Source organism: Poromitra crassiceps (genome assembly GCF_964638095.1).
Source record: "Poromitra crassiceps genome assembly, chromosome: 9".
Taxonomy (NCBI): Eukaryota; Metazoa; Chordata; class Actinopteri; order Beryciformes; family Melamphaidae; genus Poromitra; species Poromitra crassiceps.
Window position 1 is genome coordinate 27,766,757 of NC_139630.1, and position 19,462 is coordinate 27,786,218.

At 41.1% G+C, this 19,462-nt stretch overlaps 1 protein-coding gene across 3 annotated transcripts; it reads right to left on the bottom strand.

Moving 5' to 3' along the window:
* Positions 1-6,202: 6,202 nt before the first annotated feature.
* LOC310782518 (uncharacterized protein) lies at positions 6,203-14,016 on the bottom strand. 3 transcript variants are annotated; one of them, XM_083643196.1, is made up of 9 exons: positions 13,888-14,016; positions 13,660-13,728; positions 13,075-13,116; positions 12,706-12,795; positions 11,468-11,693; positions 10,563-10,666; positions 9,315-9,347; positions 7,344-7,455; positions 6,203-6,756 (listed from the first exon to the last, which is right to left on the bottom strand). In XM_083643196.1, exons 1-9 carry the CDS (start codon positions 13,925-13,927, stop codon positions 6,648-6,650), a joined length of 825 nt encoding a protein of 274 aa, XP_083499322.1. In that variant the 5' UTR covers positions 13,928-14,016; the 3' UTR covers positions 6,203-6,647. The 3 variants fall into 3 exon arrangements, with proteins under 3 accessions (XP_083499322.1, XP_083499321.1, XP_083499320.1); XM_083643195.1 differs by having other exon boundaries at positions 9,315-9,335; positions 10,563-11,693; XM_083643194.1 differs by having other exon boundaries at positions 10,563-11,693.
* Between the last annotated feature and the right edge of the window lie 5,446 nt (positions 14,017-19,462).

A 19,462-nucleotide genomic window follows, 5' to 3' on the forward strand; every position in this document is an offset into this window, starting at 1 on the left:
GTGTCTAGTCTGTCTCTTAAGTATTGTTACCTGTGTGACACGTTGGGATGCTACTGGCTAATCATGCATGATGCCAATTGCCAAGCTCCCGAAGTCAGGTATGCAGGTGGCTATATGCATGGTTTCAGTTTCATGACCCAATAAGTAACAAAAAGAGGTGGTGTAAAGTTAAAAACAACATAATATATTTTATTTTATTTTTCAATCGTTCCTATCAGGAATAAATAAATGTCCCTCTGTATGTTTTTTTTATTATCGATGATGACTTTGTGTGTTGTGTACGGCTTGGGTTGTGTACCTGTGTTTGTAGGTGTCATTTTGATATGAATTTGGCTAAAACAGTTTGTGTTTGTTAGTTACAATTATGTTGACCGGAGAGCTGAGCAGGTGGTGACATGAAAGAGAATATACTGAATAATGACATCACAACAGTATAATCCTAATGTTGATTTAAAATGATATATTACTCTAAATATGGCTAAAAAAGGGGGGGGGGAAACCTCTGCCTCCCCTTGCTGGACCTCCCCTATTTCGGAACCCTGGTTACGGCCCTGATTGGATCCCATCGTCTTTGTTGACTCCCCATCAACACTGTGGAGTCCTTTCGCTTCCTGGGCTCAATCATCAGCCAGGACCTGAAATGGGAGCTGAACATCAGAGCTCTCACCAAGAAGACACTACAGATGTGGATGTGGATGAGGATGTGCTTTCTTCAGCAGCTGAGGAAGATCAAAGTGCCAAAGGCAGCATTGGCACTTTTCTACCCCTCCACCGTCAACTCCATCCTCACCTCCTTCATCACCATCTGGTATACTGCTGCTGCCCGCAAGGACATCTCCAGACTGCAGCGCATCATCTGTTGTGCTGAAAAGGTGGTTTGATGCAGCCTGCCATCCCTTCAGGACCTGCACACTGCCAGGATGCTAAAGTGGTCTCAGAAAATCATGGCCGACCCCTCCCACCCAGGTCATAAACTCTTCAAGGCCCTCCCCCATGGCAGAAGACTGATGTCTGGCAGAACCAGAACCTCTATACACAGGGAAAGTTTCTACCCAACTGCCATCCACCTCTTCAATGAGACCTGAAAGCCCCCACAAATCAGGACTTTATTACTCCCTCACACCCTGATGCCCCCTCAGCACAACCGGCTCAGTAACCGGCTGGGGTCCCCCCCCATGGTCATCCCGCGGACACTATCCTCTCCCAATTATATGTCACTTTAAATTAATTATGTCACCTAACCCAACCGCTCATGGCAGATGAACGCCCACCAAGAGCCTAACTCTTGTTATGATTTGGCGCTATATAAATATCGTAATATAAATACGTTCTTGATCCTGTGTTATTTATTACCCTTGGATGTGGTATTTTATGATGTATTTGGTTGTCCTTGCTTTTTGAAATGTTTCAGCTCTATAGCCATGTTTTTATTTTTTATTTATATGTACTGTAATTTATGTTGATTGTAACCTGGCTTGTAATTGCTGCCTTCTTGGCCAGATCACATTCGCAAAAGAGATCTTGTATCTCAAATGTCTTATCTGGTTAAATAAAGGTTAACTAAAATAAAAAAATAAATATACAATTGATTGATTGATTGATTGATTGATTGATTGATTGATTGATTGATTGATTGATTGATTGAAATTACTTTATATTTTGCACTTTATAATTTGAGATTGTTTTCTGTATTGCTCCATCTTCTACTATTAATGTGACCATCTAGCTGCATACTGCACTATACTGCACTAAGTCAAATTCCTTGTTTGTGTGTCTAACTACTTAGTACTGTATGGCTATTAAAATCAGTCTTGATCTTGAATCTTAAAACATCTCGGTTGGGTTTAGGCAACAAAAGTAACTGTGCAAAAACATACAATGCCAACATTTTATTCTGGTGACAGGGCTGGTTAAATCATCATCAGGTAAATTAAACATTATTTTATTTATTTACATGTATGGGAAGTAAATCAGTTTTGACACAAATGTTGACATTTTAAAATAAATGAAACCGTGTGTTTTATACTTAGTTTCAAATATACATACTACAGCAGCGATCCTCAAAGTCCGGACTCCGGTCCGCATCCGGACCCAGACGCCGTCCTATCCGGACCGAGCCCTATAACCTACAAATCATTGAGAATTGTTACATTTCACGAAGCGTTTCTATTTTAACCGGCACATGGTTTTCTAGCCTTTACGGTACTGGTTTATCTGCCAGGAAGCTCACAGACCAATGTATGCGCTCTAAATCATCACACGTGATGCTACTCAGCCAATCAAATATCCGATTCGATTCTGCCTGTTCCAGTGCTGCAAGAGTGTCAGTGACACACCGACGGACGGAGTAGAGGCGAGAGACTCGGAGAAATGCGAGAGATAGAAGTAATTTCACATGGCGTGCTCAAAAGAAACAAGTAGACCGCAAAAACAAAGATTTAGTTTTAATCCGGAGTAGGCAGACTCATGTTCATTCATTGTTCTCACGGGCAGCTCAAAACCAGGCAGTATGTCTCATGTGAAGTGCGATGCGATCCTAACCTGTCTATGAAAGCGCCACACGAGCAAACACACTCAAGTCCAGACTGAGGGCACACTCACACATTCACTGCCCAACGGCATGTGACGTTTGCATTGCGAACGATCGATAGACAGACAGACAGACAGACACTAAGACAGACAGACAGACAGACAGACAGACAGACAGATGGATAGACAGATAGATAGATAGATAGATAGATAGATAGATAGATAGATAGATAGATAGATAGATAGATAGATAGACAGATAGATAGATAGACAGATAGATAGATAGATAGATAGATAGATAGATAGATAGATAGATAGATAGATAGATAGATAGACAGACAGATAGGGAGCTCACTTCTCTCAATAGAAAAGGTGGAGGAAAGGGAAGAAAAGGGGATTTTTTTTCTAAAATTAAAGCACTTTTAAGATGCACATTTTTTCAAAGCACTCTGTTGTATGTTATTTTTAAATGCTGCCATTATTTTCACTTGAAATGAGAAAAGAACATGTATTTATTATTATAATAGGCTAGTTATTTATAATTAATCCAGTTAAATATGAAAACTAAATAAACATTGTTGATGTTTATTTTGATTTAACAGTCAGTCGTTGTCTACATACAGACATTGTACCATTAGGCTACTGCAATCATTGAAGTAGCCTAAGTTCAATGGCACTGAATCATAACGCAAGCTACGTTACAATGTTCCGGACCTTTGCTTGAGGACATTTTCTCTAACTGGACCTCTATGAATTTTAATTGAGTGCCCCTGTACTACAGCATGCGCTGGGACGCGTCATCAGTGATGTTAACTGGGGTCGTGAGGTGTTTCGGGTCTGTCAACATCATACACCCTCGCCCAGTAGACCCAGCCGAGGCCGATTACGACCCCGACCCGCGTCCCGGAAGCAGCCGCTCACGGGTCAGCCTTCCTACTCTGTCTGCAACGTTGCCCGCGGAAGGGTTGATCACGCCCAATCCGCTGCAATAGAGTTAGTGCTACTACACCGCAGTATTGAAAGACCCTTCGGTGCATGGAGGTCTAAGGCCCTGTGGGGTGATTCCAGGCCGGGGCACCTCCTTCGTCTCACTGAAACAGTTATATCATGTTGTTGAAGATATCTTCCTGTTTTCTTCACAAGCGTTATCTCAATGATTTCTGAGAGCAACGCTGAGATGAGAGATAAACCAGAGAGAGGTGAGAGATAAACCAGAGGGAGGTGAGAGATAAACCAGAGAGAGGTGAGAGATAAACCAGACAGCCCTGCCCCTAACGAGCCTCAACAACCTGCCTTCAGCAAACCTGCAGCTGGAAATACAAGCCCATCTTTGTTCTGTGTGTTAAAGGCCATTCGGTGCAGGCTGCCAGCTACAATATGTTATATTATATGATATAAGTATCCAGTGGCGTTGACCAAGTTGGTGCCCTAGGCAAGATTTTTGCTGGTGCCCCCCCCCCCCCCCCCCCCCCCCCCCGCCCCCAAAGAAAATATAATAAAAATTATATCGCAGCTAATCCAGCACTGCAGTGCAGGCTCAGAATCGGCCTTCCCCAGTGGCGCTGGAAGTACTTTTAGGTAGGGGGTGCTGTAAGGAAGGGTCTCTCGGTGCTACCCGCGAGGGCAGCGGCGAAGAAAATTTTAAGTTTTTTGGACTTTCATCCATATTTAGAAGAATATTTAATTTTAAATTAACATTAGGATTATACTGTTGTGATGTCATTATTCAGTATCTTCTCCTTTTCTCACTCACTTTCATGTAAGCACCTGCTCTCCCTTTAGTCGTTTTACACTACAACAGACAGAAATACAGGCATAAACACTGAACTTATTATTATTATTATTATTATGGAAAACCAGATTATGATGAAAATCAAACACTTTTGAAGAGAGAGCGTATGAAATAAGATTAGAGCTGGGAAGCACAAACTGTTTTTTAATGCATCTTGTTGGTGGTATAAACACAAGACAGACAAATCCAACAATTTCGAAAATCCATTTCTTGCCACCAGGGGGTGCTGCAGCACCCTCAGCACCCACCTTCCAGCTCCCTTCCCCCACTCTGGGAAAAAGCTCCGAGCAGGTAGAAGGGGGCGCGGCCGCGCAGTGGGTGGGGTGGTATGGATTAGGGACCATGGTGAAAGTGCTGCAGCCCGGGCAGCCAGAAAGCCAGAATTAGAAAAATGATTTCACTATTATTTAAAGACTTAAGACGTTGTTCTTCTTATTTTTGTCTACTATTGTAAAATAATAGTAGGCCTATTATCATGAAAAAGTATTATTTTTTTTATTTTTTTTACCCTCTTTTACCCCCTAACGGCTCAAGCGCCCTTAGCATTTGCCTAGTTCGCCTAATGGACGGCACGCCACTGTAAGTATCTCAACTAAGTATCTCATACTAAAAGGTCTGCGTGGAAACACCTAAAACACAAGATAACAATACTATTCTTAAATCCATTCTCTTTTGCTTTCAAGTGTGAGCCCTTATTTGACAGTACAACCTCCATAACATCACATACCGCAGTGGTTCCCAAAATAGGGTCGCTACCACCTAAGGGCTACGTGACAGGGGGTACTTGAAAGAAAGGGGGAAATGTAAGAATGTAAGAATAAATCATGAAAACAAATGAAACGTTAAAGTAAATCTGCTAGGGAGGCACTAATTGCAACTCCTTCACTCCATGTCTTATTTTGTAATGTTATATTCTTCAAAAGGTGGCTTATCATTCATTCACTGCATCATTACGCTATCGTTTTCTCCGGGTGTTTTCTTAGCAAAATGTTGTAGTCGGGTAAAGGACCTTGACTCAGAACTGAAGCCAAAAAAGCTTGAGACCAACACATGTGAGCCTATATAATGTCGCTTCCTATGTATCATGTTAACAATAAACCATATGAGCAACTAAGAGTTTGTTTCTTATCAATGTAGAAAACAACTTCAATCAGGAGAGGCCAGTTGGTAGGATTAGACAAACTTTATTTAGCAATCGGCGTGCATGGCAAATGCTTTGGCGCTTGACTCCATTGGCCAGTGGCGCTGCTCTTGAGGCAGAGGAGGGCGCCTGCATGGGCTAGAAGATCCCCCCCCCCGTGGGGGATCAGGAGTCAAGACTCGTTGGTGGTGGACTGGGGAGGTGGGTGGGGCAAAACAACGCTTCGGAGGCCGGCTTCAAGGGAGATGGACTGCCGTGGGCTGCTGCTGCTATGATCGGCCAGAGAGAGAGAGGTGACGTAGAACCCTTGCTATATATATGAGGATTAACTGACGTCATGTTTGACGTCATAGCAGACGTCATACTAGGATTTTTGACTGACCACGTTGAGATCGGATTACGCGTGAGTGGCCTTCTGCTTGAACTATGGTCTGGAGACCTCACATCTTCTCTCAGTAAAATGTCAATACCATAGCCTAGTGTAACAACATTTTCAATTTCAATTATAGCAGATTTCACAATGCTTTCTAACATTTTCTCCCAACATTATTATTATATATCAGTGCTTTTAGAATAACCTTGTTGTGTTACTCATAGTTTAAAATTTTTTTCAAGCTGATCCAATGGTTTATATTGCCAGATCATACAGTCTCTATAGTTTTCAAACTTTTGAAGCAGGTGGCAGAGACATTTCAATCATGAGAGACCGGTCAATAGGTTTAACAAGATACTTTATTTAGCAAATGGCACGCATGGCAAGTACTTTGGCGTATGACTCCATTGTAAGATGGCGCTCCTCTTGAGACGAGAGGAGGGCTTCTGTATGAGCTAGGATAGAGAATCCCCCTTCCCCCGTGGGCGATTCTTCAGGAGTCAAGACTCGTTGGTGATGGGCATTAGCACTGAAAACTTTACATTCAATACATCACATGACATCACATTAAAACAGAGTTTATCTGAGAAATTATTTTGCCTTTTTAAACTAATTCAAATGAGAGAAAAAGGAAAGAAAAATGGAAAAGCGATGAAGATGGTAATCTAACTCATGGGTTACTACTCATTTTGGGGGGGGGGGGATTCTGCTTTATATGGTGTGGTTAAAACATAATTTGGACCAATATGATTGCTTGCTGGGGTTACAGGTACTCAGTGGGACCCAGAACCGTCCACTTTAGCAGTTTGGGCCTATGATCTGGAATCCACAACGTTGATGAGGTCCTTTACCCAGTCGTGAATTGGGTCAGCACAGAGCTCAATATGGTTACCATCCTTATCCGTCTTCCTCATCTGAAAGCTATGAGAGAGAGAGAGAGAGAGAGAGAGAGAGAGAGAGAGAGAGAGAGAGTGTTGTGTTGTTGTTGTTGTTGTAGTTCTCATTGCTGCTGCTGCTTTTTTCCTTGTTAGCAAACCAGCCAGCCAATCAATCAGTCAATAATTCAGCCAGTAGCAATTCAGTCAGCCAATCAGGCTCAACCTGGGTATTTTACAAAGTGCAACAGCAAGCCTCAGTGTTTTAGTGTCAGATGTGTTGCCAGAACCATGTCATTACGGTACATCTCTAGTATTTTTTTTCCCCCATTCAATTATTTTTTAAGTTCTCTGAAATGTTTCAGTAACTACTATTGAAGATTTTGTATCGGTGCAAAGTTACCATTTCTGCCATTTCCATTTGACTAAGGCGATTCAAAATGTAGAAAAAAACAACATTGTCTACGACGTGCACATATTCACACATTTTATCAGGTAAATCTGAATCTTCATTTGAACTGATAGATGCATTAAAATGTGCCCTGAGCATGCGGTCATGAAACTGCATGATAACTCCTACTTGTGCAAAGTTTGTAAGGTTAAAGGTTAAATAACCAGAGATGCAACACTCACATTACACCACTCTTGGTACACCGATTGTCTGTGTAATGGTAGCATAGCACGAATCTCTTATGTATGGGTCTGTCGATAAATTTGAAACAGCATTCAGTTGGACCACCGCCACCTGGGAAACAACCAGAGAAACAACATGAACATATTATTTTGGTATTTTCCCATTTCTGTCTTTACATTTCATATACTTCAATTCATATGCTTCTCTCGTTTATACGGCTGTTAAACTACATTTACAAAGCAGCATTGTGTATAAGTTTTAGACTCATGTTCAATGACTGCTGAGGCTTGCTGTGGTTTGGTTTGACTCTGGTATGAATCAACCTTTTGCTTCAGCAACAAACTTTTGTCAATTTATAATGTTAACATATATCAGACTTGTGTATTCATGTATAAATATGTACACCTAACTCATGATTTACCTATTGTTTTTCAGAATTTTTTAAAAGTTTATTCAGACATACATTCATATTCCACAAGACACTCTAAGGACTTTCATCTTCCGTTTTGTGGGACTTCCCTTAACCAATACTCATTGAAATACAGAGGACCATCTCTTTGGAACAATTTACTTCCATCACTAAAAACAATACCTACATTATCATCATTCAAGAAACATCTGAAAAGGACCCTACTGTATTTTTTTTTAATTTGTTGTGTTTCTTAACTTAACTAACTTGTTGTATAATTTCCTTGCTAATTCTAGATTTTGTTAATTTTATTGTTTAGTCTATAAACTGTACTATTATGTAATATTTTCTCTGTTCTTTCTTTCTTTCTTTTTATTTTATTTTTTATTTTTTAAATATATCTGTGGAAATTGATATGGGGGAGGTACCTTTATAAGCCATTTTTGGCTTCCAACCCCTCCTGCACAATGAGCAATTTTTTTTAAATGATTACTGTATGTTATGTATCTATGTGCAAATAAACATAAACATAAATAAACGCATAAGAAACACACAGGATGATAACATGGCAGGTTGATATATACAGTTATACTGTAATGCAAGATAGCGGCCACTTCATGGGTACAAAAAGCAGCGCCTCCTCCATATTGAGCGGCTGCCGATAATAGTAGATATTGAACAATATCTCGCTAACTGCTTGGCCCTTTTCTTTTGGAGACCAGCCATCTGAAGGCCTCTCACAACCAGCTTATGGACATGACCTAGGCTACCAAATATGAAAACAAGAAGTTTACACCTGTAGCCCAGCTGTGAAATGGTTCCTACTGTATATGAAGGAAACCCCCAGGGGGCACGGGGAGAACATGCAAACTCCACACAGAAAGGCCCTTTTGACGACCCCACCCGGGCGGTGGGCACTCGAGGACATGCGGACGGGCACACACTCCTTCAGCGCTCACAGCGTCCCAGGTGGGAATCGAACCCAGGACCTTCTAGCTGTGAGGCGACAGCTCTACCACTGAGCCACCGTGCCACCTGAAAATCCGCCAGATCATGTTTTCGGCCGCGTCTGTCTGTGCGTCTGTTTTCGGCCGCGTCTGTCTGTGCGTCTGTCTGTGTGTCTGTGAGCTCTGGAGGGGAGGGGGACCACTCCGCCCCTGTGACTACCTAGCACCCTAGTCCTACCTCCGGAGAATAGGAGGGTCGCGGGAGCGCGCATAGCTCACCAAAATGTGTTCATACATACTCCGCCATCCGAATGACTTCTAGATAATTCCCGAGTTCCAAGGCATGTCTGAAAGCGGCTTAAGTGTGTTCCTCCTCTCCTCTAGCTTGGCCTTTGCGTATCTTGAGAACCGTTGGTCGGATCAACTTCAAACTTTGGGAGTGTGCTAAGGAGTACGTGACGGAGTGATTGATTGGTCATGCTACATACTGTAGGCGTGCAACTAAAGTGTTTCCCAACATTTGATAAAATTGCCCTGGAAATTATCCAAAATGCCCCCGAAATATATTTCACAGGGGCAAAAATAGCCCTTGTTTAAAAAAGTTAATTTCCTACCGTGCACTGTACCACCGCCGCCTGGGAAACAGACTGAAACAACATGAACACAGAAACCATTATTTTGCTCTTCTTCCCCTTTCCGGCTTCACTGTATACTTATACTTCTCTTCATACTTCTCTTGCTTATACTATTATACATGTACATGATTGTGGTATGAATCAACATTTTTGCTTCAGAATTAGTAAGTAAGAACAGTAAGAACAGAAAAAGAAACTGCGTCAAACAGTTTCATTGCCGTTTAGCTATTCTTAAAGGGATAGTTCGGATTTTTTGATGTGGGGTTGTATGAGTACTTCTATAGTCAGTATATGACATGCAGTAGAATGTAGCCGGTGCAGTCACATTTTGAAGAAATGGAGACCGGCCGCGTCAGGCAAGTAAAGCTGTCTGCTGAGTGTGAAGAGGGCCATGAGCAAAAACATAAAAACAAAAAAAAACATTAAATGCTTCCATACTGCTCAGCATACTGCTCACCTGGCGTAATCTACAAGCCATGAGATGCAAAGTTGCCTTGAAAATATATCATTTACACCCTGTTTTATCCAACCAGGTGCTCAAGGTATAAGAAGAAATAGAAGAAATAAAAGTGAGCCAGCTGCAGATGGCTATATTTCAGCTAAAAACAGGGTGTAAATTATGTTTTTTCATGTCAACTTGGCATTTCAGGGCTTGTGGAGACTTGGATTACACCAGGTGAGCATAGAAGGATTTCATGGATTTTTTCCTGATTTTTTTATTTTCTTCTTTTTTACTTTTTTGCTCATGGCCCCCTTCACACTCAGCAGACGGCTCTACTTGCCTGACGTGGCCCGTCTCCATTTTTCCAAACTGGGACCGCCCCGGCAGCATTCTACTGCATGTAGTACACTGACTGTATGCAAGTACCTCATACAACCACATCAAAAAATCCAAACTATCCCTTTAAACAAATCAGCTTACCACACCTAACAATTCAAATTGAAAGCTGTGCAAAATTTCCCCAAATACAGTGCATGTATTCTATAGCATCAATAATATTCACCAGGCCTGGTTGTGAAACACAGCAGCCAGGTTTGACCGTTAGACATTTCACATCATGACATTAATTGTAATAATTATCACGTGTGAAAGTGTCGTTTTCACATGTAAAATGGAAGATTTGAGACATGTGACTTTTTTTTGTAAAAGGCAGTGCATGAAGAGGGCAGGGTACAAGGCAAAAGGCTCAGGAAAGCACAGAAAAGAAAGCATAGAAAGACTGTTACCTGTCATTTTCGGGGGGCAGTTTGCATCAAGGTTGGAGGCTCTCTTCAATTTGAGCTCATTCATCTCTCTGGTCATGTTTTGTATTTGTCTCACTAAGTTGGCACTCGTCAAGTTGAGCTCATTCATCTCTCTGGTCATGTTTTGTATTTGTCTCCCACTCGTCAAGTTGAGCTCATTCATCTCTCTGGTCATGTTTTGTATTTGTCTCCCACTCGTCAAGTTGAGCTCATTCATCTCTCTGGTCATGTTTTGTATTTGTCTCCCACTCGTCAAGTTGAGCTCATTCATCTCTCTGGTCATGTTTTGTATTTGTCTCACTAAGTTGGCACTCGTCAAGTTGAGCTCATTCATCTCTCTGGTCATGTTTTGTATTTGTCTCCCACTCGTCAAGTTGAGCTCATTCATCTCTCTGGTCATGTTTTGTATTTGTCTCCCACTCGTCAAGTTGAGCTCATTCATCTCTCTGGTCATGTTTTGTATTTGTCTCACTAAGTTGGCACTCGTCAAGTTGAGCTCATTCATCTCTCTGGTCATGTTTTGTATTTGTCTCACTAAGTTGGCACTCGTCAAGTTGAGCTCATTCATCTCTCTGGTCATGTTTTGTATTTGTCTCCCACTCGTCAAGTTGAGCTCATTCATCTCTCTGGTCATGTTTTGTATTTGTCTCCCACTCGTCAAGTTGAGCTCATTCATCTCTCTGGTCATGTTTTGTATTTGTCTCACTAAGTTGGCACTCGTCAAGTTGAGCTCATTCATCTCTCTGGTCATGTTTTGTATTTGTCTCCCACTCGTCAAGTTGAGCTCATTCATCTCTCTGGTCATGTTTTGTATTTGTCTCCCACTCGTCAAGTTGAGCTCATTCATCTCTCTGGTCATGTTTTGTATTTGTCTCACTAAGTTGTACTTCTCTGTCTTCAGCTGCAGGATGTCTGCAGCCAGGTTCTTGTTTCTGTTCTTTAAGATACCACAACTATTATTAAACTGTATTTCCAGCTGCAGATTTGCTGAAGTCAGGTTGTTGACGAGGCTTGTTAGGTTCTGATTATCTTCCAGCAGGGCCGTCTGGTTTTCTCTCAGCTCGCTCTGGTTTTTTCTCAGCTCGGCGTTGATCTCAGAAATGACCGAAGTAACTACAGTGAAGGAAACAGGAAGATCTCAGGCTGTCACATCAGTCACATTATAAGAATGTGTTGTGCTGTCACTGTGGGACAAGGTAGGCAAATAGAAATAATCTAACTTCAAGTTTGAATAGCACATAAATTCTCACTCGTGATGACATTCTGACTCATCCTTCATTTTAGAAAGTCTGGGGCAGATAGCATTTCATCTAAGCAGAGGTGGAAAGTACTTTTCTTGAAGATTTGTACATTTAAAATATTTTTTGTAATGCTATTTTACTCTTACTTGAGTAATTTAAATAATATATATTCTACTCAAGTACTTCTAAATGTACACTGAGTGAATGAGTAAATTCAGATTTTTGTTTTTGCAGACCACTATGAAAACAGAATGGTAGCATTGGGACTGTTGTGCTCGCAAACAGGTCCAGAATCACTTCCACATTTAGAGCGCCCAAACTGGTTCATTAGTACAGTGGCCAATTAAATTAAATTGCCTTCAAGACTGGGCTGGCCAATTGATCAAATTGTAATGATCCCCATCTCACATTAGTTCAGAAATCATTTTCATTTTGCACTGCTGATAGCATAGCAAAATTAATGTATCTGATTGTGATGCTAGCAGCTCTAGCTCATCTGGCAAAGGACAGAATCGCCACACTGAGCATCCCGGATCCTGGCCAGTGGCCACATCTGAACGAGCGCTGTTCAGTATGAAAGACAAGACAAAGACAGGGACAGCTTAGGTATAACACTGGTAACATGTGCTGGATGTGTGGAATGTAATTATTAGGCTAAATAATTAATATATAAAATATTTTTTAAAGTGAATGTACTTTTACTTGAGTACTTATAAATGTAGGCTACTTTTTACTCTACTTGAGTAATTTCTGTAATTTTATACTTAAGTTAATTTTCACTAAACAATACTTGTACTTGGATTTGTCAGTAATCTTTCCAACTCTGTTAATATAAGTGTGAATATTCTTACAGAATAGGGGATGAATGATACGTTTTTACTCACAGTAGATATGAGGAGCCATGATTCCTACCAGTATCACCCAACCCACTGCAATCCATAGTGAAGATTGGAAATGGGATGGAGAGCTCCTCTCTAGCAGAATCATCAAAGAATCTAGTCATATTTCTTGTATGTATGTATGTATGTATGTATCTATGTATCTATGTATGTATATATATATACCGGTATATATATTATATATATTACTATATTACACACACACACACACACACACACACACACACACACACACACACACACACACACACACACATGTGTGTGTATATATACGGTATATATTTATTTATTTATTTAATTGCCTTTTTAACAAATTTTATCAGAAGGTAACGTGTATTGAATTTAATAATTTACCTGCAATGGCAACTGCATAGACAACTTCTTCCTCAATTATGTCTGAACAATGAAAATGTTAAAATATGATAATTGATATACATTTTAGCCTATTTCTAATTAATCACCACAATCTGAACCAAATGCATGGGAACTACAAAAGATTAATCTTTGACATGAATGAACATGAATTGAAAATTGAATACTGTACACGATATAGATAACCAAGACCAAGTTGGGGCGGATAACCAAGGCCAAGTTGGGAAGCGTCAAGTTGGGGGCCAAAGAGGGCCAAGTTGGGAGGCGCCAAGTCGGGAAGCGCCAAGTCGAGGGCCAAGGGGGCCAAGTGCTTGCATTTGCTAAATAGGGGCGCTTGTTAAATCTGTTAAATCTAAATATGGTATCTGTTATCTGTTATCTGTAAAATGTATATACGGTGTTAAATTTTCAATTAATGTTCATTCATGTCAAAGTTTAATCTTTTGTAGTTCCCATGCATTTGGTTCAGATTGTGGTGGTTAATTAGAAATAAATGAAACTATTAAAAAAAAAATCTGTCATTTTCATTTCATCAGAGGGTAACATGTATTGAATTTAATAATTTACCTGTAATGGCTGGACTTTGTTCAGGAATGCTCGTTGTATTAGCATCGACAGCTTCTTCCTCAATTTTGTCTGAACAATAAAAATGTTCAAATATGATAATTGATATACATAAATTTTAGCCTATATTCACTGAAATTTTATTTGCAGAATCTTGCAGTGTGTTGAACAGATCGGACGACTTTGAAAGATATTTCTAAAGGATTAAAACAACATCTAAAAGCATCTTACCTGGAGAAATATGGTTTTTACAAATAACAGTCAGCTCCATGATTTTCTGCTCAGATCAGACAGATCAGCAACAGTCCTGTATGAGGGCTGCAAGGGTATAGTCTCAACGCTGACAGAGTGACAGAGTTTACTTCACACTGAAGGTCAACTGTGTTTGGTAGACCTAGTTCTGCTTTCAGCTAGCGTGACAGTGTTGTTCTTTATGGTTAGAAGCATTATCTATCATTTTTCGGAGGAAGAGGGCTGTGCTAATGCAGTAGGTTTTGAGTACTGTTCTAACTCTGCTGTCATTTCAGACCCGGTTACTCCCACCTGCCTGCCTTGCCCCCTATAGTTGCTAATCATCCCCACTCTCCTGCTCCTCATTCCCTAATAAGCTCCCTAGTATATCTTCATGCCCATAGAGTACGCTTATTCAAACGCGAACCTGTGTTCAGCAGGATAATTTTCACACAAGGACCACCTTCATGAGTTTTGAAGCTTTTACGTGCCGTTAAAAGGGCGGCTAGCTATAGCAAACGGCTAAATGAGACTACACTGTCGAAGGGGATATTATACGTCATCGCGCCGAAGCGCGAACACGGAAATTCTCTTTCCCTCGCCTCGCCGTTCAGTCACACAGCTATTGCCCACTCGCTCTTTCAAACTAGATTTATTAGTATTTTCCAATTGTAGTATTTCCCAATTATCTACCATTAGTTTGCAATGGTTTGGTGGAGAGAATCCCCTCTTCACCTGTAGAGACCTGTGTAGTGATGGTGTTCATGTTCGTTTGTTAGTTTCATGCCAGTACTTAGTTGATCATGAATGTTAATAGTTGCCAGTTGGTTTATAGTTATGTTTAATAAACGTCTTTATTTTATTTGTGTGTGTGTCTCTAGTGATTGCTAACTAATTGGGTTTTATAAATCACTCGGACCCAATTGTCTGAGTTTGCGCGAATGCATCCCTCAGTATTTTATCGATCTCTGTTCCTGATACGTCCACCACATCAAGGAACCTCTTAGCAGTGTCAAGCACCATCTCAATTCTCTCCGTCTTCCCACTCAATCCAGCAGCACAATTTATGACCATGGCAATGAAGGCCAAAAAACGCTTGTCCATGCATATCACGTTACTCTGGCTAGATCCGTCCGTTTTCTTCTCCGGTTCCTTACGTAGGCTACTTCCATGCTTTCCTCATTCCTTTCCGATCTCCACCTCTTAGCAGCCTCAGCATATGACAACCCCGGTTCTTCTCTGATCTTATCGTGCTTTCTTTTATCGCAAAATAACTGGGATGTGGAGGCTAAATTATGTCACATCAGTTTTGTTAGCATTCCATTTGCAGAAAACTTGAGCTGGGAAGTTCACTGTTCACTGGTCAGATCCAGTCGCTAGCCAGGCTAGCCATTGTTAGCAATAACAGTTGTTAACAAGGCATCTCGCGGCATTTTGCACATACAAACACTGCAGCCGCATGTCCACACAGATAGAAGTTAGGCAGTGCTGTGTGCACAGCTGATTTAATGAGACACAAACAAGACAGAAGTGCTAATAAACAACATTACTACGAATATAACTACTGTTGTTGCGCGGCGCAGCCATCTTGGATTTTTGAGGTCGGGGATGCTGAGGCCATGGATGTATTAAAAGAACTGGATAGGGGAAGAGCCACGCCCACCCATGCATTCGGGACGGAGGCTGCTCACTGGCGCATGAAGCCATCATGGGGGGTTTTTCTTCCTGGTTTTACTTCCTGACCATGCGGCCCAAGGCGAAGTGCGCATGTGGGCCATGATGTATTCCATGACGTCTCCCACCTCTCCCACCCATGGATGTAGATGTAGATGAAGAAAATACACCTGTATATGGCTCTTAGTGGCTTCTGAAGAAAAAATACCCCATAAAAAATGATTTGATCATTAAAAGAGTCGTTTTATACTTTGAGTGACACCTGGAAAAAATTCCCCTGGGTTTAACAGCTGCCGGGGTCCCCATGCAGGTGAATGGGAATTTTCCTTTCTGGGCTGCATGGCGTCACGTGACTTGCAATACAGAGCTTCGCCACCATGTTCAAATGGCTTCACAGCCCAGCGCTATTCCTGGGGGCTTGGCTGAGGCTCCTACAAGTTTGGAATGGGAAATACCAGCTCTGGTGACGTCACCGTCCCAGCTCATGAACTTTGAACCGTAAGATTACCACTTCCCAGTTATAAAGGAATGCACGATTATTCACTTCCCTATTATTATTATTATTATTATTATTATTATTCACCTTCCACCTCCAAAAACTCTTCTGCATCTACCGACAGTGGCACACTCACTACACCTTTCCATAGCTACCGAGCTCTCAGACACACACTCAAACATGACCATACCACTTTTAGTAATCCTTACTGACTGACTGAACAGTCCCAACTTCCCTTCCAATAAACTTCCCTACATCATGTGGATCCTTAAAAATCACGTCTGTGGGTGTCACAGCCACCATTCGAACCAGGAAAAATAGTTTTTCCTTCACGGAATCATCACTAGAGTAACTCAGATCTTTCTGCTTCCTTCACGTTCTTGCCATCAAGCCCTCTCTTGTCCTCTTCATTTTGAATTTTGCTCTCAGTGCTCTCCACCATTTCCTCAGATGCCATTTCCTTCTTCTCCATTGCTCCGTTCAACGACCACGTTTTCAGCCATCTCTGAAGGGAAGGCCGACTCACAAAAATATGTCATCCCTGCGGTACTCTACTCATGCACTGCAGATTGTCTTTGTGCTTCATGGCCTTAGCTTCCAGCGCTCTTCTTTGTAGCTTTTTGACCCTGACTTTTGGATTTTGCCACAGCCAGATCTTTTGGTTTGTTGCCTCTATTTTGTTCCTTGAATCTTTATTTGAGTAAAGATTATTTACTTTGAACTCTGCCTCTTGAGTCGTGCACTTGGGTTCCATTTTGTATTTGAACTGTGACAGTAATCAATTTTCAGTGTTAGTGATGTCATTAAAGTACTGAAATTACAAAATGTCTAATTACAGTCTATATCAGAAGTTTATACTGTTAAAAGATCTAATAATTCTCTTGAAATGACAGCTTTGTTATTTTTATATTTTCTGTATTGCAAAACTTGAATCAATACTTCCGTTTTCAATATCTATCATTGTTCTGAGCTTCTAGGTTTACTGTAGATGTTGTCTAATGCTATACCCCCAGATCTATTTCCTTAATAAAGCTAGGGTGAATATACAGCAGTATATGACAAGGAAGCTGATTCTTAAGACTTTGCCTCATTTTTGAATTCGAAGTGTATTTTTCTTTGACAAAGACAGACACTTGTCACATTGTGGTGAAAATGTTTCTTCCATCACATTTGTGTGTGTGTGTGTGTGTGTGTGTGTGTGTGTGTGTGTGTGTGTGTGTGTGTGTGTGTGTGTGTGTGTGTGTGTGTGTGTGTGTGTGTGTGTGTGTGTGTGTGTGTGTGTGTGTTTAGACCACACGTGTTCTGCACCAAGCTGTGGTGTATTATAGCAAAGCTACATTTCACACCAGGCGTGGCAGGTGTGAAATGTTGCTTTGCTACACTCACACATGATGTTATAATCGCTATGAACCTCCAATGTAGAAATACGATCTTCTACTCTAATGCACACAAAAAAAACAACAACCAACAAACAAAAAGATGAAGAAAAACAACAACTGATATTTACCTGGTGAAAAACGACACATTAGTTCTACCTGTTTGTTTGTTTGTTTTTGTTTTTGTTTTTGTTTGTTGTACTCTGTCTTGTACTACCACCAGGGTGGGAATTTCATCATTTTAGGGGGAAGGCCATCTGGCCTTCAACGTCACAATTTTTTGGGGGGGGCATAAGGCTACATGCCGCCAGGACACAAAGGCATTGTAATTCCCACCCTGACTACCATTTACTAGCCCTACTGCTTCAGCAGATATAGCTGAGGAGTAGCAGTAGGCCTAGTAGTGGTAATAGTAGTGGTCAGAGATGGGCAGTATTTTAAATACATGTATTTAAAATACGTATTTAAAATACTTTTTTGTATTTTGTAATTTGTATTTGGCTGAACTGAGAAAAATAAGATGTAATTTGTATCAAAATACTTTCAGACCTTGTATTTTATGTAATTTAAATATATAAAATACTTTTTTTATTCTATGTCCTTTTATTCCCAAATTGACACATTTGAAACATTGACAGGTTTAAACTGTGGGGGGGGATGGGGGGGGATTTGAGATGTCACTTCTACTCCCCCTCTGGGGTTTTTTTACCCTCACAACAAACTCAACCACAAATCAGAGGCAGAGTAGGGTGGGTCTTGAGTCAGACTTCACATCACTTCTTCGTCTAAACTGACGCCTCGTGTTGGTGGACATTCCCCCAGAGATAAATTACTAATCTATTCACCTTATGTTCCAACACAGGGATCAGCCAGTTACTTTCTATTCTGTTTACACTTTCTGTGACAGTACAGTACTAGTGGCCAGGTAAAACAGACGGTGTTTTGAACAGGAAGTCATAACACAACTGGGTCAAGTGGGCGGGGCTACATAAGGTGAATATAATTAAATATTGCATGCTAAGGCAAGCTTACTGAATGACACTAAAATACAACAGGACAAATTTAAACTGCAAATGCGGTAGTGAATGTGATTAACGTTAGCGTGAGCAGAAGCGGGAGGTTGCGGGTGGCTTGTGGCTTGCACGTCAGGTGGAAACTTGGATGGAAACATGGAAGTGAACGGGGGAAAGCAACCACAACATGTTGATACTGAAAAACAACTAGAACTGAACTGAAAGCTCAGCTGACACGGGCTTTTCACCCTCAACATCACTCAGCAGCTCAATCTAACTGGTTTGTCTCTCCCTGCACAATAGGTGAGACTTGAGAAGGTGGAAATTATATTAGTGGGAAAAATTGTTTCCAAAACAATTTGTTAGGGAAGTGAATATTTTGGTTCAACAAAAGAGCTGTCAAAAGAGCAGAGTGTTAAGTGAAAAAGGCTGGTGAATTGTGAGATCAAAATGATACACTGTCTGGATTTAAATCACAAACTTTTATCAGTTCGTCTTTACAAAAGAATCAAAAGACGAAGGTGACTATTTGATGACTATTGACTATGACTATTTTGCCTAATACTAGGCAAAATAGTCATAGTCATAAAAGGAAGAAGTCTGGAGCAACTCGGGCCATAGAATGCCTTTTATTTAAGGTGCAGAGTAAAAAGACAACGTTTGGACGTCAGTGCGTCTTCATCAGGTCACGTCAGGTCACGTCAGGTCACGTCAGGTCACGCACTGACGTGACCTGACGTGACCTGACGTGACCTGATGAAGACGCACTGACGTCCAAACGTTGTCTTTTTACTCTGCACCTTAAATAAAAGGCATTCTATGGCCCGAGTTGCTCCAGACTTCTTCCTTTTGTGATTTTGCGTCCCTCCTGTGATGCACCGGACCTGCCTGTCTCTACAGCTGAAGCGCGGTGGGATTCTCTCTTTTTAGTCATAGTCATAGTCACCATGTGAAGATGGTTCAATCAAGCATTGGCCTATCTGCAAGTGAAACTGCTTACTGCATATGCAAACCAG